This window comes from Orbicella franksi, chromosome 1 (assembly GCF_964199315.1).
Source record: "Orbicella franksi chromosome 1, jaOrbFran1.1, whole genome shotgun sequence".
Classification (NCBI taxonomy): Eukaryota; Metazoa; Cnidaria; class Anthozoa; order Scleractinia; family Merulinidae; genus Orbicella; species Orbicella franksi.
Window position 1 is genome coordinate 42,032,447 of NC_138145.1, and position 20,766 is coordinate 42,053,212.

The 20,766-nt window shown below is 37.4% G+C and overlaps 1 protein-coding gene across 1 annotated transcript; it reads right to left on the reverse strand.

The window, feature by feature from the left end:
• Positions 1 to 1,574: 1,574 nt before the first annotated feature.
• LOC145481711 (alpha-N-acetylgalactosaminidase-like) lies at positions 1,575 to 20,706 on the reverse strand. Its single transcript, XM_081460238.1, has 14 exons — positions 20,526 to 20,706; positions 17,626 to 17,695; positions 16,211 to 16,292; positions 15,967 to 16,059; positions 15,598 to 15,634; positions 14,757 to 14,821; positions 13,792 to 13,959; positions 12,432 to 12,491; positions 11,047 to 11,148; positions 10,552 to 10,626; positions 8,340 to 8,404; positions 8,192 to 8,249; positions 6,176 to 6,292; positions 1,575 to 4,498 (listed from the first exon to the last, which is right to left on the reverse strand). Exons 1-14 carry the CDS (start codon positions 20,623 to 20,625, stop codon positions 4,355 to 4,357), a joined length of 1,236 nt encoding a protein of 411 aa, XP_081316364.1. The 5' UTR covers positions 20,626 to 20,706; the 3' UTR covers positions 1,575 to 4,354.
• Positions 20,707 to 20,766: the final 60 nt, after the last annotated feature.

Sequence of the window (20,766 nt, forward strand, 5' to 3'; positions counted from 1 at the left end):
GGCCTCTTTTTCGCTTTGCAGATGGTTCCTCTGTCTCAAGAGCTATATTTATTGACAAGCTTTCCATGGTCATTAAGGATTGCCGGCTTGACCCGTCACGTTATTAAGGTCATAGCTTTCTCATAGGCGCTGTTTCTTATGCTGCTGATGCTGGAATGTCTGATGCACAGATTAGGGCTTTAGGCCGTTGAAGTCCAATGCACTCCAGGAATATATAAGAATCCCTTCATTATCATCGTAGCTGATTAATTTAAGGCTGGTGGCAGCATCCGGCGTGGGAGGTTGCTATTGCTGCTCTCGCGGTACTCAGGACTGATTTTATTGACTTGCAAGGCAGCAGTTTTAATCAGTTCAGAGTTAGGTACTAGTAGTATTATTGGGATTTTATTTTTTACATATTTTAGACGGGGACTGACTTCCAAGGACAGCAGTCGCCCGTTTAATTTCTAACATTTCTAAGTACCGTATGTCAATTAGTGTTGCTATTTCACTAGTGTCCCCAATTAGTCTATCTAGGCTGAACACACAGACACTTACATAAGGTTTTACTTTACTTTACTTACTCTATATTAGTATTGTGGTGTGGCACAGCAGCATGCCAGTGTATACTTCTATTTTTGCATTTACTGGGGCTGGCCTGCCAGGGCAGCAATCTACTAATTTTTCTGGTATTTTCCTGCATCAAGTTAATTGTAACATTGTAGAGCAGGGTGTCGATTTATACGTCTGCATGTACATATGCAGGGTCTGACTTGCAAGGGCAGCAGTGTCCTGTTTTTATCTATTATTTCACCTGTATCCCGAGGTTGTAATATGGTCTGTCAGCATGTCGGTTTATCTTTGCTCGTTAACATTTTGGAGAGCTGACTTGCAAGGGCAGCAGTTCCCCAATTATAGGTATGAGCGAAGAACAGTTTATAGATGTTTGGATTTTCACAGTTTGTAGTAACCTTTCTTCACTACTTTTACCTTTTTTCCCCAGTGCTGTATATCCTTTAAGTGGGTCGAGCACCATTATTTCGGAGAATCCTAATGCTTTTGGCCTTTTCGAGTGCCCTTACCTTTACTGTGCCAGAAAAATGTTTAATTTTGTTCCTTGTAAATTGATCATGATCTCAAAACATGATTTTATTAAAGCGGCTATAGGCCTTTGTTCATAACCATTTAATTCCAACATTGGTTCGTTCTGATATCTTTCTGATTTGCCTGCGAATTAACAAACTGACGTCAATTTGTTTTTTACAATAACAAGACCCCAAAATAGTCAAATGCCGGGAATAAATGAGGGGAAAAGACGCCGTAAACTTGCCGTAAACAAAAACTAAGTGAATTTTATTCATAAATGACGCGAACATTGTCAATAGCTTTTCTCGCTTTTTGATTGGCTACTTAAGAAAGTCCATAAAATCTCATTGGTTAAAAAGTTGACAGTTTGACAGCTGAAAGTTGAACTTAAAAGCTTGCATAAATTAAAATTTTATCTGTCTGTACCCTTACTGATGATAAAAATGAGCCAATCAGCGCGCGAGAAATTAGACAATTATTGTAAAATAGGATTTTTATGTTTTCCCCTGACGATCTAATGTTAAATTATCTTGTTGCGTTACGTATCGCGTGGCAACATCCGCGCATGTGCCGAGATGTCATGGGGCTAAATCAAAATATGTCCCCTCTAGGGGCATGCGTGACTATATTGCACAGTCAACTGCTGTCGCGTCATTCAATGCTTTGACTCGCTGGGGAAGGAGTGTTTCTCCCCTCCCAACCCTGCCCTGTTTTGTACTCTCAGCAGAGCCCTGGGTTGTTGTTCTGCAGTTTCGTCTTTGAGTGCCCTCACCTTTACTAGGCCAGAAAAATATTTTTAAAATTTTTTCCTTGTAAATTGATCATGATCTCAAAACATGATTTTATTAAAGCGCAGTGTTCCAGATAAGCAAGGGGTCTCAGGTCAAACACCCGACAAGGTCAGCAACATGACCCGACAAATTAATAGAAAATTTATGATGATTTGGTGGGAGCATTGGAAATTGACCCGTTGGAATCAGTTCCTCATTGGCATCATACCTTGAAAACTTATCTGGAACCCTGAAGCGGCTATGGGCCTTTTTTCATAGCCATTTAATTCCAACATTGGTTCGTTCTGATATTGTGTTGGGGTCCAGCAAACAAGCTTCAGGATATGCAGCACTGATGTATGTGTAGATGGGAGGAATGGGAAAAACATAAATGGACTATATGGGGAGTCTGCAAGAAAAGAGGTCCTTTTTCAGGCTGGAGGTATGAGCTTCTGGGTAGAACCTCTCCGCATAAAACTTTGTTGAGTAATCACCCCTCCCCCATTGCCATTCTGTGCGATGATTATGACAAATCGTAAGGTACGTTTTCAAAGTAACTCGATTATAAACAGTAACTAGTTTTAAAGGCAATGAAGGTTTCTATTCTGTTTTGTTTGGGACATGGCGCTTTAATTTTTATCTTTAATCATTACTTATACACGGTAAAAAGAAAAATTCATCAGGCACAAAACATTCCAATAAAATGTCTAAGATCCTAAACCTAAAATTCTAATCCTAATATTATATTAACTTACGACAATATTCTACTTATAAACCTGATTTCCATGAATGCCGTGTGTTTAAAAATTATGATAGAGAAAGCTTTTAAATTGATTTAATGAACCAAACTCTCTAATGTTACAGCGTAAGCTGTTCCAAAGGGTTGCGCTGCTGTAACTTTGCTTAGGAGAAAAAAATTAGTTTGAGTCACCCTCGCAAAAAAATGGATCAGTTATTTCACTTATGGAAGTGTCCCAGTGATTTAAAGATGACAGGTTTTCTTGGTCAAAAGAGAAACACTTCAATAATACAGCACTGTTATACATTACAGCCGATCTGGCTTTTTAGCCACATACAAGAATTTTCATAGTTTACAAGGCAATCTAAAACTATTGTTTAAACTCTATATCACATATTCTTATTGTTATTCTCATTTTTCAAAATTAGTTTTGTGTCAATCCATTAAAGAGTTTCTATTTTGTTCTGTTTAAAGCAACTTTTCTATTCTTTTCTATTTATAGCAACTATCACATAGTCCAATTTAAAACACTTTCCTTTCTAAGTATCAAATACAGATAAAGGCTAAAACCGCTAAAAACTAGTAAACACCACATTTAAGTAAGTAACTTATCTAATGTCAATAAAATGGGCAGTGCTTGTGCAATCTTATAATCTCTACCTATTAATTAACGCGCGAACATTTGAATAATTAAGTTAATTTAAGTATCTTTTTTCTTTTTAGTTTTTAATTAATAAATGGTGGTCATCCAACTAGATTAGCTTCATAGTTATTTCAGTTTGGGTGACCAGCTACTGCATGTACTTTAATCAATATTGTATATTTAAATGCTTTAGGTTTGTTGAAGTACAAATAAACCTTGTTATTATTATTATTGTTGTTGTTTTTGTTTTTGTTGTTGTTGTTGTTGTTAAATCCCTCGAGCCAGAAGCTCACGTTAAAAGTGCTTGACAGTAATCATAAAATGCTAAAAACGTCTACGGAGTTAATAGCAGGTTAAATAGTAAATTAAAAACAAGATTGTGATAGTTCAGCTAAATAAACAACTGTATTACTTTACTTTTTCATTTTTCTCCTTAAAAGACGTTTGCAAATCATTTATAACAGTTAGTGTAAATCTCTTTATCAAGGTTGTTAATTTTTATGCAATGTTTGCTAGTGCTAAACGTTTTCGCTCTTCAGTGTATCACTCAGTCAAAAAAAAGCTTACTTATGGCTAAGCAAAAAGGGCAGTTTGCAATTGCCAATCACGACAAGGCTACACAACATAAGGAACCGATGAAAACTCCAAGAAAACGCATGTGACTGCGCTAAATGCAGGAAATGCGACTGAACAAAGGTTGAAAAACAGAAAGGTGGTTTTGGTTTTCCATCAAATTCAAAGTAAAGAAAAGCAACTTTGGATATATGTTCGACATCGGTTGAAAACTCACAACATGTTTATATAAAAACATGAAGCCTGGCCTGTGAACATCGGTGAGCGAACCGAGCCAAGCCTAAAAAGGAAACCCGCGAATAGAGTGAACCAGGAATGGTCCAGGACTAGGTCGTGCGCAATGTGTCGAGGGCGGTCTGGGGAGAACAAATAGCAACACAGTGAGTGAAGGTAGTCGAGTGTGGACTCGGGCGAGCGGAGTGTGCCGAGAGTCCATCCGTGTCCAATACACTCAAAGTGAGTAGAGACGACTCCATTCAATTCGGGTGTATTGAACAACCATCGAAAAAAATGGCTTGGCTCACTTCGCTCACCGAAACGTTTTCGCACCAAACACTGCCTGAATCACAACTCATAGTGAATGGGAGTTAATTTTACCATGATCACCCCACTAGGATTAACTTTGGCCCTGAAGCTATTTTTATATATTCCAAGGTCTTTGTGTTCAAAGAGATCTCGAACCTTTGCCTCTGACGTGGAAAGACCAACCTGGAAGAAACAAAACAATTTTGCATTCAAATTGTGCTTGGTGACATCCCATTGACATCACAGCGAAAATCACTTGAAATTATTATATTTTAGAGTGTGCAACCAGATACATAACAAAAATTCGCTACCAAGCACTGAATAACCAATCAAATACACTGCATAGATAACTATAGATTACGTTATCAAGACGGCATTTTGAGATTGGCATCTCAGACGAGTATAACCGGGCGAATAATCCAGGCTTCAATTATTTGGGCAAACGTAAATATAGTCAGAGGATCAAAATCGAAATTTCTGATCTAATTGTTGCAAGATTGTTATGGCAGCCAGTTTGGAGAACTTGGGGTACATCAATTGCAAAACGATTTACTCAATACTTGATGACTCTTTCTAATCTCATGACCCTTTGCTTGGTAAATACTGATATTGTAAGAAGAAGTAGTTAATGATCACTCAGGGGTATTAAGGGGAATATCGTGGTGTGGTTTTGTTCTACTCTTCTTAAAAGAGACCACTTTCTTTTTTAGGGTTAAGAGAACTTTACCGCACAGCAATGAAGGATTCCCCAAATGAAATTACAAATTAAATAACAATATTTGGAAAGGAAGCCATATTACCTTTAGCTGGAATTTTTTGGAAATGTTGTTTTTTGTCGAGAGAGGAGAAACAGACTACCCAGAGAAAAAAACTCGGAACAAGGCGAGAATCGACAAAAAAAAAATCAACCCATATATAGCATTGTCATTGGGCTAGAATCCAAACTGGGCCACATAAGTCAGAAACGAGCGCTCTCGTCACTGCACCAACCCTGTTCACCTTAAGGTCGTTCCCCAGTATGGCATTGCGCATCCCTACTGCGCATAATTTCACGCGTGATTAGAGCGCGCGCAATACCAAATGGCGGCTTTTTCTTCACAGTTGAACCTCGCCATAGAGGTAAATCGTCAGTTTCTCGCAAACTAGTATGGTGACCTATCACTTTTTTTCTGTTGTTTTGAATTGAGTAATAAATTTCTCTGTGTAAAATAAATATGGACCAATTCTCAGTGTAGAACAAAAAGCAATAGTCGGAAACGTGAATTTAGTAAGCAATCGTGACTGCAATCATGGTGCTATTATAAGGGTATAAACAAGGTGCTGTTGCTCCTAAACGAACATGGGGACCCCTCATTTTTATTTCAAAATTTAAGTTCCTATAATGTAAACAATCAATAGGCAAAGTTTCACAAAAAATCTCAGTGCAGGTTCTATTTCAGTGGAATGACCTTAAAGGCAAATTACGGCTGTACATTTGAAAATTCTGTTTACTTTGAAATCTAATATATCGCTTTGATGAACCACACGATGTTTTTGAAGTTCATTTTAAATGAAAAAAATACATGTTTTGGATGAGACATCATCCATCGTCAGTTGTACAGTGAGAAATAAAATGAAAATATTTGCAATAAATAGTATAACAAAGTGAGATATTAACAAGAATAACTAAGGATGAAGGCGCGAACCAAAAAAACGGGTAAAACTATTCAAGCTAAGAAAGGAGACTAATTAGCATGAAAGGGATCAATTAAGATGTCTGACCTGGGAATTTAAAGAGGAATGCGCCCAAAGGATGTGCATGGCTTCCCTGATTTTCAATTGGAAGTTAGAATACATGTAAATGCGGTCTAGAAGCAATACCTCATTAAAGGAAGCCGCTATTGGGTAAGGCTGATTTGCTCTGCGACTGAAAAGAACCACAGCTACTGATCCGTCATACAGAGGTCGACACCATACTTCAGTGAACTCCCTGTAGCTCTGAAAAACAATAAATTCACGAAATCAGAAACAAATAACACGAGACAGAGTTGTTCTCTTTTCAAGGGCATTCTCATAAGGATGACTTCCAAAAGTAAAAAGAAAAACTAAAAACAAAAACACGAAAACACAAAAGTGCTTTGTAATGTTGTTTTCATTTTTGAATATATCAAATATCATATATTTGAACTGCTGAGAAAGCTATGAAGACACAATTGATCATTTCATTCAGATACAAGAAAGCCGTTGTGAAGAGCACTGCAACGATAACGCAGAGGTTATGGGTTCGAATCCCCTTCAGGCCTGAATTGTTTCAGATTTCACAGCTACGTCAGGTAATTCCATCGAAATAGAACTAATATTAGATTTTCTTTCAAACTTTACCTGTTGGTCAAGAAAACGAAAATTTTGAAATAAAAACGGAGGTCCCAGTATTCGTTTAACAGCAGGAGGACATTCAACAAACCCCATAATTCCTTATCTGCTTACTTGTGTTTGGTCTGCTTACTTGTGTTTTGATCTGCTTAGTTGTGTTTTGATCTGCTTAGTTGTGTTTTGATCTGCTTAGTTGTGTTTTGGTCTGCTTAGTTGTGTTTTGATGTCCTTAGTTGTGTTTTGATCTGCTTAGCTGTGTTTTGATCTGCTTAATTGTGTTTTGGTCTGCTAAGTTGGGTTTTGGTCTGCTTAGTTGTTTTTTGATCTCCTTAGTTCTGTTTTGATCGCCTTAGTTGTGTTCTGATCTTCTTGTTATGTTATCCTATCTTGTGCTATGTTGTGCTATGTTGCCCTATGTTGTGCCATGTTGTGCTATAATGTATTATAATATTCTATCTTGTACCATAATGTGCTATGTTGTGCTATGTTGTGCAGTGTTGTCCTATATTGTGCCATTTCGTCCCTTGTTGTTCTATGTTCTGCTATGCTGTGCTCTGTTCTGCCATGCTGCCCTATTTTGTGTTTATGCTATGTTGTCCTATGTTGTGCCATGTTGCGCTATGTTGCTCTATGTTGTGTCATGTAGCCCTATGTTGTGCCATGTTGTACCTTGGTGTTTTATGTTGTGCTATGTAGTGCTATAATGTGCTATGTTCTGCCATGCTGCCCTATTTTGTGTTTGTGCTATGTTGATCTATCTTGTGCCATGTTGTTCCATGTTGCGCTATGTTGTGCCATGCTGTGCCATGTTGTGCCATGTTGCACCATGTAGTGCCATGTTGCGCTATGTTGTGTCATGTTGTTCTACGTTGCGCTTTGTTGTGCTATGTTGTTATATGTTGTGCCTTGTTGCCCTACGTTGTGCCATCTTGTGCCATGTTGTGCTATGTTGTGCCATGTTGTGCCATGCTGTACTATGTTGTGCCTTGTTGCCTTATGTTGTACCATGTTGTGGCATATTGCGCTATGTTGTGGCATATTGCGCTATGTTGTGCCATGTTGTGGTATATTGCGCTATGTTGTGCCATGTTGTGGCATATTGCGCTATGTTGTGCCATGTTGTGCCATATTGCGCTATGTTATACCATGTTGTGGCATATTGCGCTATGTTCTGCCATGTTGTGCCATATTGCGCTATGTTCTGCCATGTTGTGCCACATTGCGCTATGGTGTGCCATGTTGTGCCATATTGCGCTATGTTGTGCCATGTTGTTCTATGTTGCGCTATGTTGTGCTACCTTATCCTATGTTGTGCTATGTTATACTATGCTGTGCTTTGTTCTGCTTGGTTTTAAATAATTTGTGAACTGTTTTAGCCTAAAAAAAAAGCAGCATAAAAGCCACTGAAGTTTCTCTTCAACTTTTTCCATGACCTCTACCTTTTTGCAAGGTCTGTAGCCAAAATGTTCAAGTTTATCTTATCTTGTAAAATTTAAAGCTGCCAGTTTACATAGTAAAGCTTACCTGGGACACTCGTCGTCCCATCTTTCCCAGTTTGTCCTGACTAACATCTATCACCTCCCTGTTGGAAAAAAATAAAACGTATACTAGAGTTAATTCTTCTAATAAACCCAATGGCTCTTGATTAGCTATAGCAAATTCACTTGCTTACTTGTTCAATAAAATCTCTCTGGCCCATGGAGCAATGTTGCGCAGGTCATTAGACATCATAAGTGGCTTTAGGGAGAAAGCAACATATAATTAATGAATAACAAATAAAAAATTAACAATTAACAATTAACAATAACTAATTCAACACCAGTTTGTTGTATTCATATACAGGCCAAAATTAACACCAAAAAAAAGCAATTAGTAAAGTACTTCCTCTAAAAGTAACAAGAAAACGTTTTAAAACCTGTAAGGATAAATTGATTACGAGAAAAAGTACAAGTTGCTAAGCGACCAGAGCTCCCTTGTATCTGCTCATTGAGTAACTATGATTACCAGTCGATGCAGTTTTTCCTTCCTTCTCATTGGCCGAGATCCCACCACGTGACCTACAAATAACTGCCTACAAATAATGGTTTGCTCATGCGTAGTACCGTCTAAATGTGTTTTGTTGCAAATAATATTCTACTCATGCGTAATTGTAGCCACGCTCTTGTCTGAAAAAATGGCAGCTCGCTTCCCTGAGATGTCGGAGAGTGATTAAAATACGAAAACAAACTTGGTGATCGAATGATAAAACAATTATTGAATTCGGTTATTGCAAAATATCATGATTTGTCAGTGTCTCGCAGATCAATTATTTGCCGCAAATAATTGATCTGCTCGCAACTGGCAAATCACGATATTTTGCTCAACCTCGTCCAATAATTCTTAAATGTAGGTTGTTGCTTTCTAACCAGTCTCACTCCCTAAGCCGTTGCTTCCCTCTGTTTTTTTTTTTTGGCCAGTAGAACAAGACGTTCTGGTAATGAGAATTTGGTGTGAAAAGCAATGCGGTAATGTGATTTTATGTGATCTTCATATATTTGCACTTTGAAAACTTGTTCTAGAATTTGTACACACAATGGCAACCTTTTTAAAGGTTAGGAAGTGGTGAATTAGATTAAGTGTCTCTTTGTCATGTTGAAGACCAGTTTTCATTTGATTATCAAACCAAATTCAAGACAATCACACGAAACATGCACAAACATCAAAATGAAACTATAAAAACATGAAACAACTGCACATGTCCCGACCAAAGAGCATGAAAACGCACACCAAGGTGTGATTGGTTTTCGTTTCGCATCTGATTAGTCCAGTAAGTAATGCAACTTTTAAAACAACTCACAGTTGGGAGTGTTGTAAAACAGAAGTTAGTAACATTAAACACTACGGTTTTTAACGCAAAACTCGGACGGCAAACCGCTAGGAATCACGTGACCAAGCTCTGCAGTCACGTTTGGAATCCCCAACACGGGTTTTAACGCCGAGAAGAAGGTTTTCATGTAAGTGATTTCCCTGAACGTTTTAATCCTGAATGTCTGTTAATGCAACGTACCATTGAGAAAATTATATGAACCAGTCTTTTTAGGACAGGTTTAGATGTAGTTTTTAGCGAACCGTTTGAAAATCAAACACTGCTGTTGTCTGGAAATTCAAATATGGCGGCCTCTTCAAGAGAGAGAATTCTTTCATGTTTCCGTAGTTAAACCAATAGAGGCCACAAACGTCAAAAGCTAAATCCCCTAACCTGAAACTGCCGTTCGCGGTTTGCCGTTGACACGAAAACCCTTGTGCTAAACGTCTCTATTTTTTTTTTTTTTTTTTTTTTTCAAATGACTTTGGACACTCATTTTAAAACCATGCATTGACTTATAGTCATTCTTAGAGCAGTTTTCACTTGCTTTGTTTTGGTACTTCAGAAACCTGCTCAACTCATCTTACATTTCCCTTGCCTTGTCATCTGCAGTAACTAAACTATCAAACGAAACTTTAATTTTTCACGACTTTCAAGGACTGACAATTAAATTCCATGACTTTCCAGGCCTGGAAAATGAAATTCTTAAATTCCATGACTTTCCAGGTTTTCCATGACCTGTACGAACCCTGTAATTACTGAATTTTTGTTTGGCGCGACAGGAGCACGACGTTTGAACCGCTGCCGTGCCAAAGTCGTGTAGCATGGCAGAGCTTGTCGAACTAATTGCTTGCTGAACTTAATTCAAAAGTTTTATTCGGTGCCGCGCTTCTACCGTGCTTTTGTCGAACTTAATTCCTGGATTTAACGCGACACGCCAAAATAATATAACATTTAATTCAAATTTAAATGATGCTCAAATTCTAAATTTTCCCAGCCAGTTCCAAAAACAAAAGCAAAACAAAAACATTAAACTTACAGCAGCCATAATTGCCCAGAGTGCAAACTGTGACTTGGATTGCTCATAGCTTAGACTGAAATCTCCAATCAGCAGCTGAATTTAACACAAAACATTAACTAGTCATTGATCAAAAATATTAAAAGTAACATTACATTTCATTGTTATTATATGCTAACATTTTGTTCCTAATTATATCTGGAAGAAAAGGGGGGCGGGGGGGGGGGTGGAGTTGCCTGGTGGTTAGGGTGTTGAACTTTTAATCCGGAGGTCTCGGGCTCAAATCCCTCTAGTGGAATCATAGGACAATGTCACGTGATCAAAAAGCACTCGAAAAGTTGTCAAAGTCTTCCATCATGTCAACACTTTCAAGATTACCGTTTAGTTACATATAATTTAGTTTGCGTTACAAAATTCTTGTCTCTTCCATGTGCTAATTCCCCACAATACGTCTTCATGGGGTGATGGTGAGGGGGTGGGGACATTCAAGTCCATTCCACTAAAGGTCTCGCATACCTGATCAGGGTCGTTCCAGTGTCCTGGGCCAGCAACTGGTATCATTTCATCTTGGTGATCGCCGTACCATTCAACTATTCTCGTTAAACTGTACCATGAGTCCTACAAAGAATAAATATGTGTACAACATTGTCAGAATCAAAAAGATGCCCAACTGGTATTGGCATATCTTATTAACCGCGCGACCCTGGGTCAAGCGTACTTCTTGCTTCGCTCTTCGGTGACCAGAACCAGAAACCAAAAACTGCAAGGGACCGCATACGATAAACGCTGCCAGTGTAGGATCTACAAGAGATCTGATCAGCCAAAAACAAAATTGTATGAAGACAAACAATAAACTGTAACGCTGATACTACGTGAAAAACGTTTCGATACACCAAAAAAGTAGGATCGCAACACTGGAGAGCTGTTTCGCCCTTCTTGGGGCTCGTCAGCACTGTGCAGCGAAGATATGTAACGCCAGCCCAACAGCCAACGCACATAAATTGCAAAATGACCCGTTCACTATATCAAGTTCCGTACTTTGAACTCACTTGCGCCCAGAACCAGGCTCCCACTCGGCCGACTTCTCGACAAAACTTGGAACAATGTAACATTTGATCATTCAATGAAATTTGACCGACTTTGATTTTTTTTTCTATCAATTCCAGATAATGTATATTAAATTTCACCGCACGGTTTCAAGTTTCTTTACAAGCTTCTTGTTTAATTTATTAGTGATATATACGATTGATTCATACTTTGGGATTCGTCATCTAGCCATAATGCACAGAGGAAGTTTTGAGAGCACGAAAGAAGCAAAAGAGGAAATTGAAATTTGAATTCGAAATACGGTAAATCCTCGAATTAGCGCCCCCCCCCCCCCCTCGAATAAGCGCCCCCTCCCCTCTCCCCATTTCGTGGAAGAGTAATGTGACAACAAAGGATGTATAGTTTTCTTCGTGTAGTATTAGATTTGTGCATTGTTTCAGTTTGTGAACACGTTAAGTTTGGAAAAAAATTACAAGTACTAACGGTGCCGCGATTTAAACTTTAGGATCAGCTTTTTATTTTGATAAACAGCTAATGTTGCTGTTTATGCGGATATGATGTATTAAAAAATGATCATGTCAGGCCATGATTTGGGAATAATTTAATAAGCGTCCCCCTCGATTAAGCGCCCCCCTTGAATAAGCGTCCCCCATCTTCTCCTAAATTTGAAATAAGCGCCCCGGGCGCTAATTTGAGGATTTACGGTAATGGGCATTGGAAATACTTTACCAGGATCAAACTGTATTTATTAAACAAATACATTTTTCAATATTTATAAACCAGCAGTTGTCTATCTATGATAAATTATTTCATTTCATAATAACCTAAAAAATGACAAAATAGATTCCTCTCACCTGTATGTCATTGTAATTACGCCACAAATTACAGTGCTTTGCAATGAGCTGGTAATTAGGCTAAAAAGAGAACACAAAATTCTCAGCAAATCTTCTTTTATCAATTTATGATTAATTAGGTAATTAATTAAAATTAACAGTTTCATGAGATCGTGGAAAGCACACTTCATTCTAGTTTCACTGCTTGTTATCTCATTTAATTCTTTAGTTCATACCATAAACTTCCGAAAGTAGCGACCCCCCGAAAGAAACGTCAAAAAAATTGTGGGTGCTAATAAATCCCAAAGGGAGCGTCTCCGCGAAAGTACATGTAACGAGCCCTCCGAACGTAGTGAGTAGAAGTGATCACATGACATGGCATGGCACCGTGCTCACATTCTGTTGATGTACAGCCAAGATCTCCCAAGAACTTATACCGCCGACCCGGCGATAACTTGAACCCTTGCCAACTCGAACTTCGCGCCAACTACGTGTAAACTTGAACCAAATCGATTTCCCTTGGGTTTCTATCATACATTTAGCACAATTTTACCCTTGGTAACTCGAACCCTCCAAAACTCGAACCTCCTACGCTAACTCCAAGCAATTTTCATTTCCCTTCAGGTAATTTTCGATATAATTTTACCCTCAATAACTCAAACTATGTTTGCCAATAAGTGACAAGTAAAATAAAAACAGAACTCTGTGGCAGAAGCTTGACGTTTTTCTCTTTGAAACCTGCAAACATTGCAGTGCCTGGACTTCCCCCGCTGCTTTGCTTTTCTTACGTTACCTTCTTATTTACATGTATACAGTAATTCAAAAAGGGCATTATGTATTTCATTTTCACCGAACTTCTCTGTAATAACATTTTATGACAAAGCACACTGTATGAACAGAAATACATTAAACGTAACTAATCGAATGTGGTTTAGCTTTGTCTATACTCTTATCGACAACGATATGCGTCATCACAGTGGTCAAAATGTTGTGACGCAGCTGAGTGAGTCAACATCAAATTCTGACCACTGTGACGATGCACAGTACAGACAACGCTAAACCACATTCGATTTGTTTTTACCACAATATAAAACGTCAAAGAAAATGTTTTTTTCAGAGCGTGACACATTGACGCGAGCAGCGTTGTCTGGACTCTTATTGACAACGGCAAATTAGCCAATCAGATTGCGAGATTAGTAACAATTGTGGTAAAAAAAGTTATTTTTCCGTTATTGTCATGGACATGTGTTCTCGGCTTCCGATAACTTGAACTCCTGATAACTCAAACCTTTTTTCAATTTCCCTCGAAAGTTCGAGTTCTCAGGAGTCAACTCAACTGTGAATATGCATGTAAAGAGAATTTAAGAAGACATTGTTTTACCTTCATTCCTCCCCACACTTGATAAGCAGGCCAGCTGCAAGAGAAGACAATGTGTCTCCCTGACTCGTTCAACGCTCTTGTCACCATCGGATAGCCCTCATCAAATGTCAGGGGATCAGCAAAACAACCATCCATCTTAAGGTAATCCACACCCCAGTCAGCAAACCGCTGAGACAAAAAATAGTAGCATCATTAAACCCATGTGATCAACCTGAACTAGAGCAGATTATTCCTAATGCCACTGTATTTTACTGCGGGCAACTAAAACCTCAAAGATACAGTCGAACCCCGTTAATACGGACACCAAAGGGACATGATAAAGTGTCTGCATTATCCGGGTGTCCGTATTAAGCGGGCTAATTTAAGAGAAAGTATATTAGCTTTTTAGTTTTCAGGACAAAGAAAACTGTCCGTTATAAGCGGGTGTCCGTAGAGCGGAGTTTCACTGTAGTTTAAGTTTTTTTTCATTGTACTGGCCCGACTGACCACCAACCCTCTTGCGTTGCGTTGCGTTGCGTTGCGTTGCGTTGCGTTGCGTTGCGTTGCGTTGGCAGATGTTAAGTCACCATAGGTTTTTGTTTACTTTTGATGTATCAAACATGAAAGACTTTGTCTGACACATTTCCAAACACTGAGAAGAGAGTTGAAACAATGTCGAAATGTTGTAAAACACTATCTTCAGTGTTTGAAATATCTTTTCAATCAAAACTAAAACTAAGGAGAAAACAATGAGGTAAGATCGTGACAATTTATGTAAATTAAGTTTAGATATCCAAACACTGTAACTGTCACAATTTCCTTTGTTTAAACTTTACGAATTATAAATGAGTTTTTAAAAGGTTGAGACAGTGGCGTGAGATTTTTAGAACAACCACTACCACAGGAAAGTAAACGAAACAGACACATACTTCTTTTGTTACTCAAGTAAAAACTAGTCTAAAACTAGGTAACAGGGCTTCACCTACCTGCATATCCTGTTGGATGTAATCTATACTCCCTGGATAATGCTCACAGGTGTGACTACCATAATCTAAGTGAATGTAAGAACCAGTCAGTTTTATATAAGTATCACTTTTTTTTAACGAGCAAAGGTAAAAACAAAGCCCGTGACTATTAACTATCATTATCTAATGAAGTCATAATCCTTATTTTGTGAGCTGAAAAGAACTCTGGATATTTTTTCACCTGAGAATGAGGGCATACATGTATCTACAAAGGTTTTTCCAAATTGATTCATGAAATAAGGTAAACGTGCAGTAGATAAGGTTGGCCAATGTTGACATAGAAAATATCCAAAAACCCACAAAAGTAGCCAAGGGGGGTATTAAAAGAATGCCATGTCAATTATGGAAATCTGTGAGGGAAAGATAAATTAAAGTTTAAGTAATGGATGAAGTCTTCATTCAGACCATTCAGCATGCTGACCAAATTGGTTTAGCTCACAGCATTCTAAGTTCTTTGTAACAACATAATAAAACAATTATTGAATCTGGTTTTTGTGACATCTAGTATAATCAAGGTCTCACCAAGTGTTATCAGCATCAGCCTTCGGCTTCAGCTTCACCTCACCTAGTTGAATGTTCTGGTTATCACAAAAAAACCTTATCCAGTAATTGTTTATAAATTGTAACTTTAAGCACAAAAAAATATATTGTTCTTTTTTTGTTTCACAGTTTATACACCAATGAAATTGATTCTTATCTTCTGTTGTTTGCAATAATAAGGTCATGAATTAAATGTGGGGTTTTAAAAATTTCCATTACATTTACTTACTGCATCTCAGTAACTATGTTTGTATTTAACTACCTGCATACAATCCAAACTTGAGGCCTTTGGAATGGATCTACAAATATAATCAAAACTATTATGAAAACATAATTGAGCAAGGTATAAAATAATATAGAATATAGATTATGGTATTTTTGGTTCAAAAACAAGTGAGACGCTAAAGAGGAACTAATGCTCTTTTTTGTTGTAATCTATTTATTAATAAAAACTTTTTTAATTAGATCTTGATAGGCTGACCCGTCTAGACTAGCACTAGCTATCTGTGGGCCTGTCTAACTGTAAAAATGAAAATTTAGGAACCAAATAAAGATTGTTGTTGTTGCTCTTTTTGGAGAGGAGGAATGTCTGACAGTTTTCCACTTGTACATCAGAATGAGGTGTACTTACATAATCAGCAAGCTTCTTTATACCACTTGGAAATCTCTTAGGGTCTGGCTGAAGGTCACCTTCTAAAGTGCGATTGTGGGATGTCCAACAATCCTGAAATATACATCAAATGCAACATCAGAAATGATTGGCAGAAAGATATTGCTACCATGTGATAGGACCTCCAAAGCCCTGAAGATTCATCAAAGAGTTTCAAAGAGGTTCCACTGTACGTAATAGCAAAAGGATCTGGCTTTTCACTTACGTCAATACAGACATATTCATAACCAGCCTTTTTGAAGCCATCTTCAGCAATATGGTCAGCCATCTGCATGAACAACTTTTCACTGAACGAAAGACAAAAACGAGCATTGGTGTCACATTAAAATACTTGTATAAATTTCAACCTCCCCACACGGCCACCCTGAGGACAGAAGAAAGTCATTGCAGAGGACGCCTGATGTGACTGAAGGCACATGTAGCCTGTGTGGGTTTTTTTTTTTTTTTTTCATCACCCCTAGTAAACACAAGTGGCAGCCTATTAAGACTGTGAAAGGTATTTCATTAATTTTTACTGTCAGTAGTCAGATGAAATAAGTGCAGTTATTAGTCATATTAAGTGGATAGAGTATCCAACTTGAGTTGAGACAGTTATTTCTTGATGTCTTAAGCCCTTTCTTATTTTATCTTATCTTCACCCAGCAGTATTTCATTTAGGAAATAGAAAATATGTACTGTGTTTTGATCAAGTTATAGACACACAAGTTAAAGTAAGTTTGGGAGAACGAGAAATGCTGTGAGAGCACATTCAAGTGTTTCCACAGTTTTTTCAAGTTCTCCCAAACTTCATCTGTAGTGTTTCTATAACTCAAGAGCAACACAGAGAACATGTTTTCTACTTCTTTTAGTAAATACCATGACGAAAAAAGAAAACAACTTGTTTACTTTGATTATCAAAATGTTCACACCATCATTAGGTCAAAAGCTTGTGCTGGTCCTGTGTTTCTATCAAGTTTTAGTCTAAATCTACTAGCATTCTATCCAGAATACCGTGCTCTGATTGGCTACACTACTCACTATCTATTCTGTGATAGATAGTGAGCAGCTTAGTAGTGTGCCCTTGTTAACAAAATGACGTCCGCTTCTTGGCGTTTTCAATGTGTCTGGGAAGAGGATTTAGATAAAGTTTTGAATGACTAGCAGACTTATACTAAAACAGTGCAATTATTTTGCAATAGAAATCTCAAGCTCATAATCTGATTGTTAAATACAAACACAATTTTAAACCAATCAGTGCACATATTTTCTCTATTAACCATAGCCTTGAGGTAAACAATGTTTGGTCTGAGCTTCTCACTTAGCATACATACATAGCTTATCAAGTCTTTGCTATGTTATTTTTATAACGTGCCAATGAAAACAAGAACTATATTAAAAATAAAATAAAAAATTTATGGATATCCAAAGGAAAAATACATATAAACTTTACTTATTCATAGTAGCGATAAAGCTGTAAGCTTATGGGGCCGTGCACTAAAATAAAAGAAAACATTATAAAAAGTGTGTGCTACCACTAGAATTGTTTCAAAACTATGTTCTAAAAATCCTACAGTTGCTAAATCTTTTGATGTACCTTTCCCCACTCCCTCCCTGTTACATAATGCATCATATGTCTATTACCTGATGCAATTATCTGGATCATTTTCACAGTCTATGTTACAGCGGAATCTCTCCCAAGCCATCCATCCCACTAGAAGTAAAACATGCAGAGTATGTTGACTTATGATAAGAATAGCTAACTTCTACCTCATTGATAAAATAAAATTTACTAAGTTTAAGGCATCTCTCCCTTGGAGAGAGATATTGATGTCGATATAAAGAAATTGAGGAGATTCTTGATGTTCAATAAAGGTAACGGTAGATGATGTGTTTCCTTCAAAATGATGAAAATAAAATACAAGAAAAAGCATATCTTGAAAAGGAAAAACTAGAGGTCGACCGCATGACATTTACCTAAATAAAAGGATAAAACAGATATAAACTATGTACAATGAAAATATATAAAACAGAATATAAAATAACTTAATTTACAAAAATGTGAATCAGGTCACTGACAAACAATTAATGTATACTAAAGAAGCACTTTAGTGCACTCTTAAAATGGATCAGGCTCCCAGCCTCAACAATAGACCCTCGTAGACTATACCAGTCCAACACAATTCAGATAGGAAAATAATATTTATATGGATTACACTGATACTTCTTTTCCATGGATTATGGATTACACCAGTACTTCTTTGCCACGCTAGTTTTTACTTGTTTGTGCTTTACAAAACCTTTGCTTATAAACATAAACAGTAGACCTGGTATCTTGACAGGTAGGTAACAGTGTTGGAAATTTGATCGCAAACAATATTCTTAAAAAATGAAATTCTGAACAATTTATCAATACCAAAGTAACGATCCTAGGGTGTAGCTGTGCTAGAAAGCATCCAGTCATGTTTTCAATTTTCCATACATTTGTCTAAAATTTTTCTGTGAACTTTTATGCAGCTTACAAGTCCATGCCACTCGGTGGAAAAAAATCATAGACAAATGTAAAGAAAATTGAAAATTAGACGGGATGCTTTCTTATACAGCGGCATCCCTCAAAATTGGTCAATGCAATCCTTTGTCTAGTTAACTTTGATATTCATTTATTGTTCAGATGTCAACTTTTAAGTAATTATTTGCCAACGAATTCCCATGTACAGACACTGTAATTTCTGATGCATGACACCTACTAATCAAGTAGGCTTCCAAAATCATGATAAGGTTTATGGTTCATGTATTCCATGAAATAAACACCATAAATCACAATTCTTCTTTATTTTCAAGTATTTTTAGATTAATCTGAGCAATGAATGAGTTGCCAGTAATCGGATACCCGTGTTTGCGCAAAGAACTCTGGAATCATCTGGGGGCAAACATTGCTAGTCGCTAGAAGGAAATGTATGGCGAAAAGTCGTTTCAAGGTACAAGAAAAGGATTTTTGAGAGAGATCAACGCTTTTTCGCCGTCGTTTTTATCGCGAAATGATTTGGACAATATTGATATGTGGAATATGTAAGTTTTTGTTTGAATAACCGTGAAATATGTGACAAAATCTACTGATAAACTCTGTTGCTTGCGTGAGGTTTATTGTGAAATTTACATCGCGTAACGGTCTGAAAATATACAAAATTAATTAGGTATAAATCGAGAGGAAATAACCCAGTAAAGCCTTTTAAGTTGTGTACAGGATACTTTTGGCCTATTTGAAAGCTCAGTCATACAAATATTACTGGAAATAAGCTCAGTGGCGATCATTGTACTGTCTGAGGTTGATTTAATGACAAGTGAGTATGCACGACTCATGCTGTGTGGCTACTGTGTTGCTCAAAACCTTTGTTTTGCTTTTACAAGCACGTATTTCAGTGATTTTCCTTTTCTATAACAGATCAAGGGTGGCTCCTTGAATATATCTCCGAGCATTTGTATTTAAAAGTGCCATTTGTGCGTGATTATGCTTTCCAAAGTTTGGTATTGACGATTGAGTGAAATTGCCCGACACAAAGGGTAGTAGTTCCTTTTCTGCAGTTTTCGATTTCTGTTTTAGAGCTTCTTTTCTGTCTTCATATATAACTTCTCAGAGGGTCTTTTCTACCATTAAGCCCATTTGCTCCAGGTAACCTCTCGAGATCAGGCGTGTATTGAAATTTTCAATATTCTCTTCAATGCATTTCACAATAAACCTCACGCAAGCAAAAGGGAGTTTTTTGGTAAATTTTATCACTTATTTCATGGTTATTCACACAAAAACTTACATTTTCCATGTATCAACATTGCCAAAATCCATTTGCGATAAAACAATGGTGGAAAAGCATTGATCTCTCCCCAAAACCATGTTTTTGGGTGTCGAAACAACTTTTCGCCATACATTTCCTTCTAGCAACTTGCAATGTTTGCCCCCTGACGATCCCTGAGTTCTTTGCGCAAACACGGGTATCCGATTACTGGCAACTCATTCATTTGACAACATGTCTAGACGACCAGAAGATTCGCCCTAGCTGACGTAAGTGTGAGGGGAGTTTGTTATTGTTTACTTTGTTGTAATTATCGAAACATGTTGATAGATGCCAAACAGTATTTATCAACAGAATATTCCATGCTAGTCGAAAAAGTGTGCAGTGTGCATTGATAAAAAAATTAATTTGCGTAAGTGTTTGATATTATTGATTTTAAAAAAGCATATTTACAACTCGGGAAAATGTAAGCTGGCGCACACTGCAAACGATCGTCAGCCAGCTTCCATTAGCCCCTATCTTTTATTATTATTTTTTTTTCTTTTTTGGAGTCATAAAATAGGAATGAACTTATCATAACACAAAATGTCTATCTACCGCACTTGCTACGTGCAATATAAACCGTAAGCTATATAGAACTTTTACAAATGTTTAAATGAATTACATGCAAGCTCAGACGTACGCGTGCCGCGAAAAAAAATCCTTCTATCTGTGAGTGTGTATGGTACTAACAAATCAGCCTTAGTAGCTACTTACTTGGTGGAGTGATAGCTAAGCCATTATCGAGGGCATTCGTGGGAAATATAAACAGCAAAGCAAAGGAAATGATCACGACTCCGCAATTATTCGTCGCCATGTTTTTATTAACCGCGCCAGTGACCGCGCCAGTGACCGCGCCAGTGTTATCTACTTTTGTGACTAGCGGTAATTCCCATAATGGCTCAACGTAGCCAATCAGTGTGTAGTGTTTTGAAAATTTTGACCAATCAACGATCAA

Bases quoted from the DNA above. Each gene is read 5' to 3' on its own strand.
- LOC145481711 (XM_081460238.1), bottom strand. From the start codon at position 20,625: ATGGCGACGAATAATTGCGGAGTCGTGATCATTTCCTTTGCTTTGCTG. The intron at 17,696-20,525 runs GTAAGTAGCTAC...TTTTACTTCTAG, and splicing joins CTTAGCTATCACTCCACCAA to TGGGATGGATGGCTTGGGAG. The intron at 4,499-6,175 runs GTATTGCTTCTA...TGTTTCTTCCAG, and splicing joins TAGCGGCTTCCTTTAATGAG to GTTGGTCTTTCCACGTCAGA.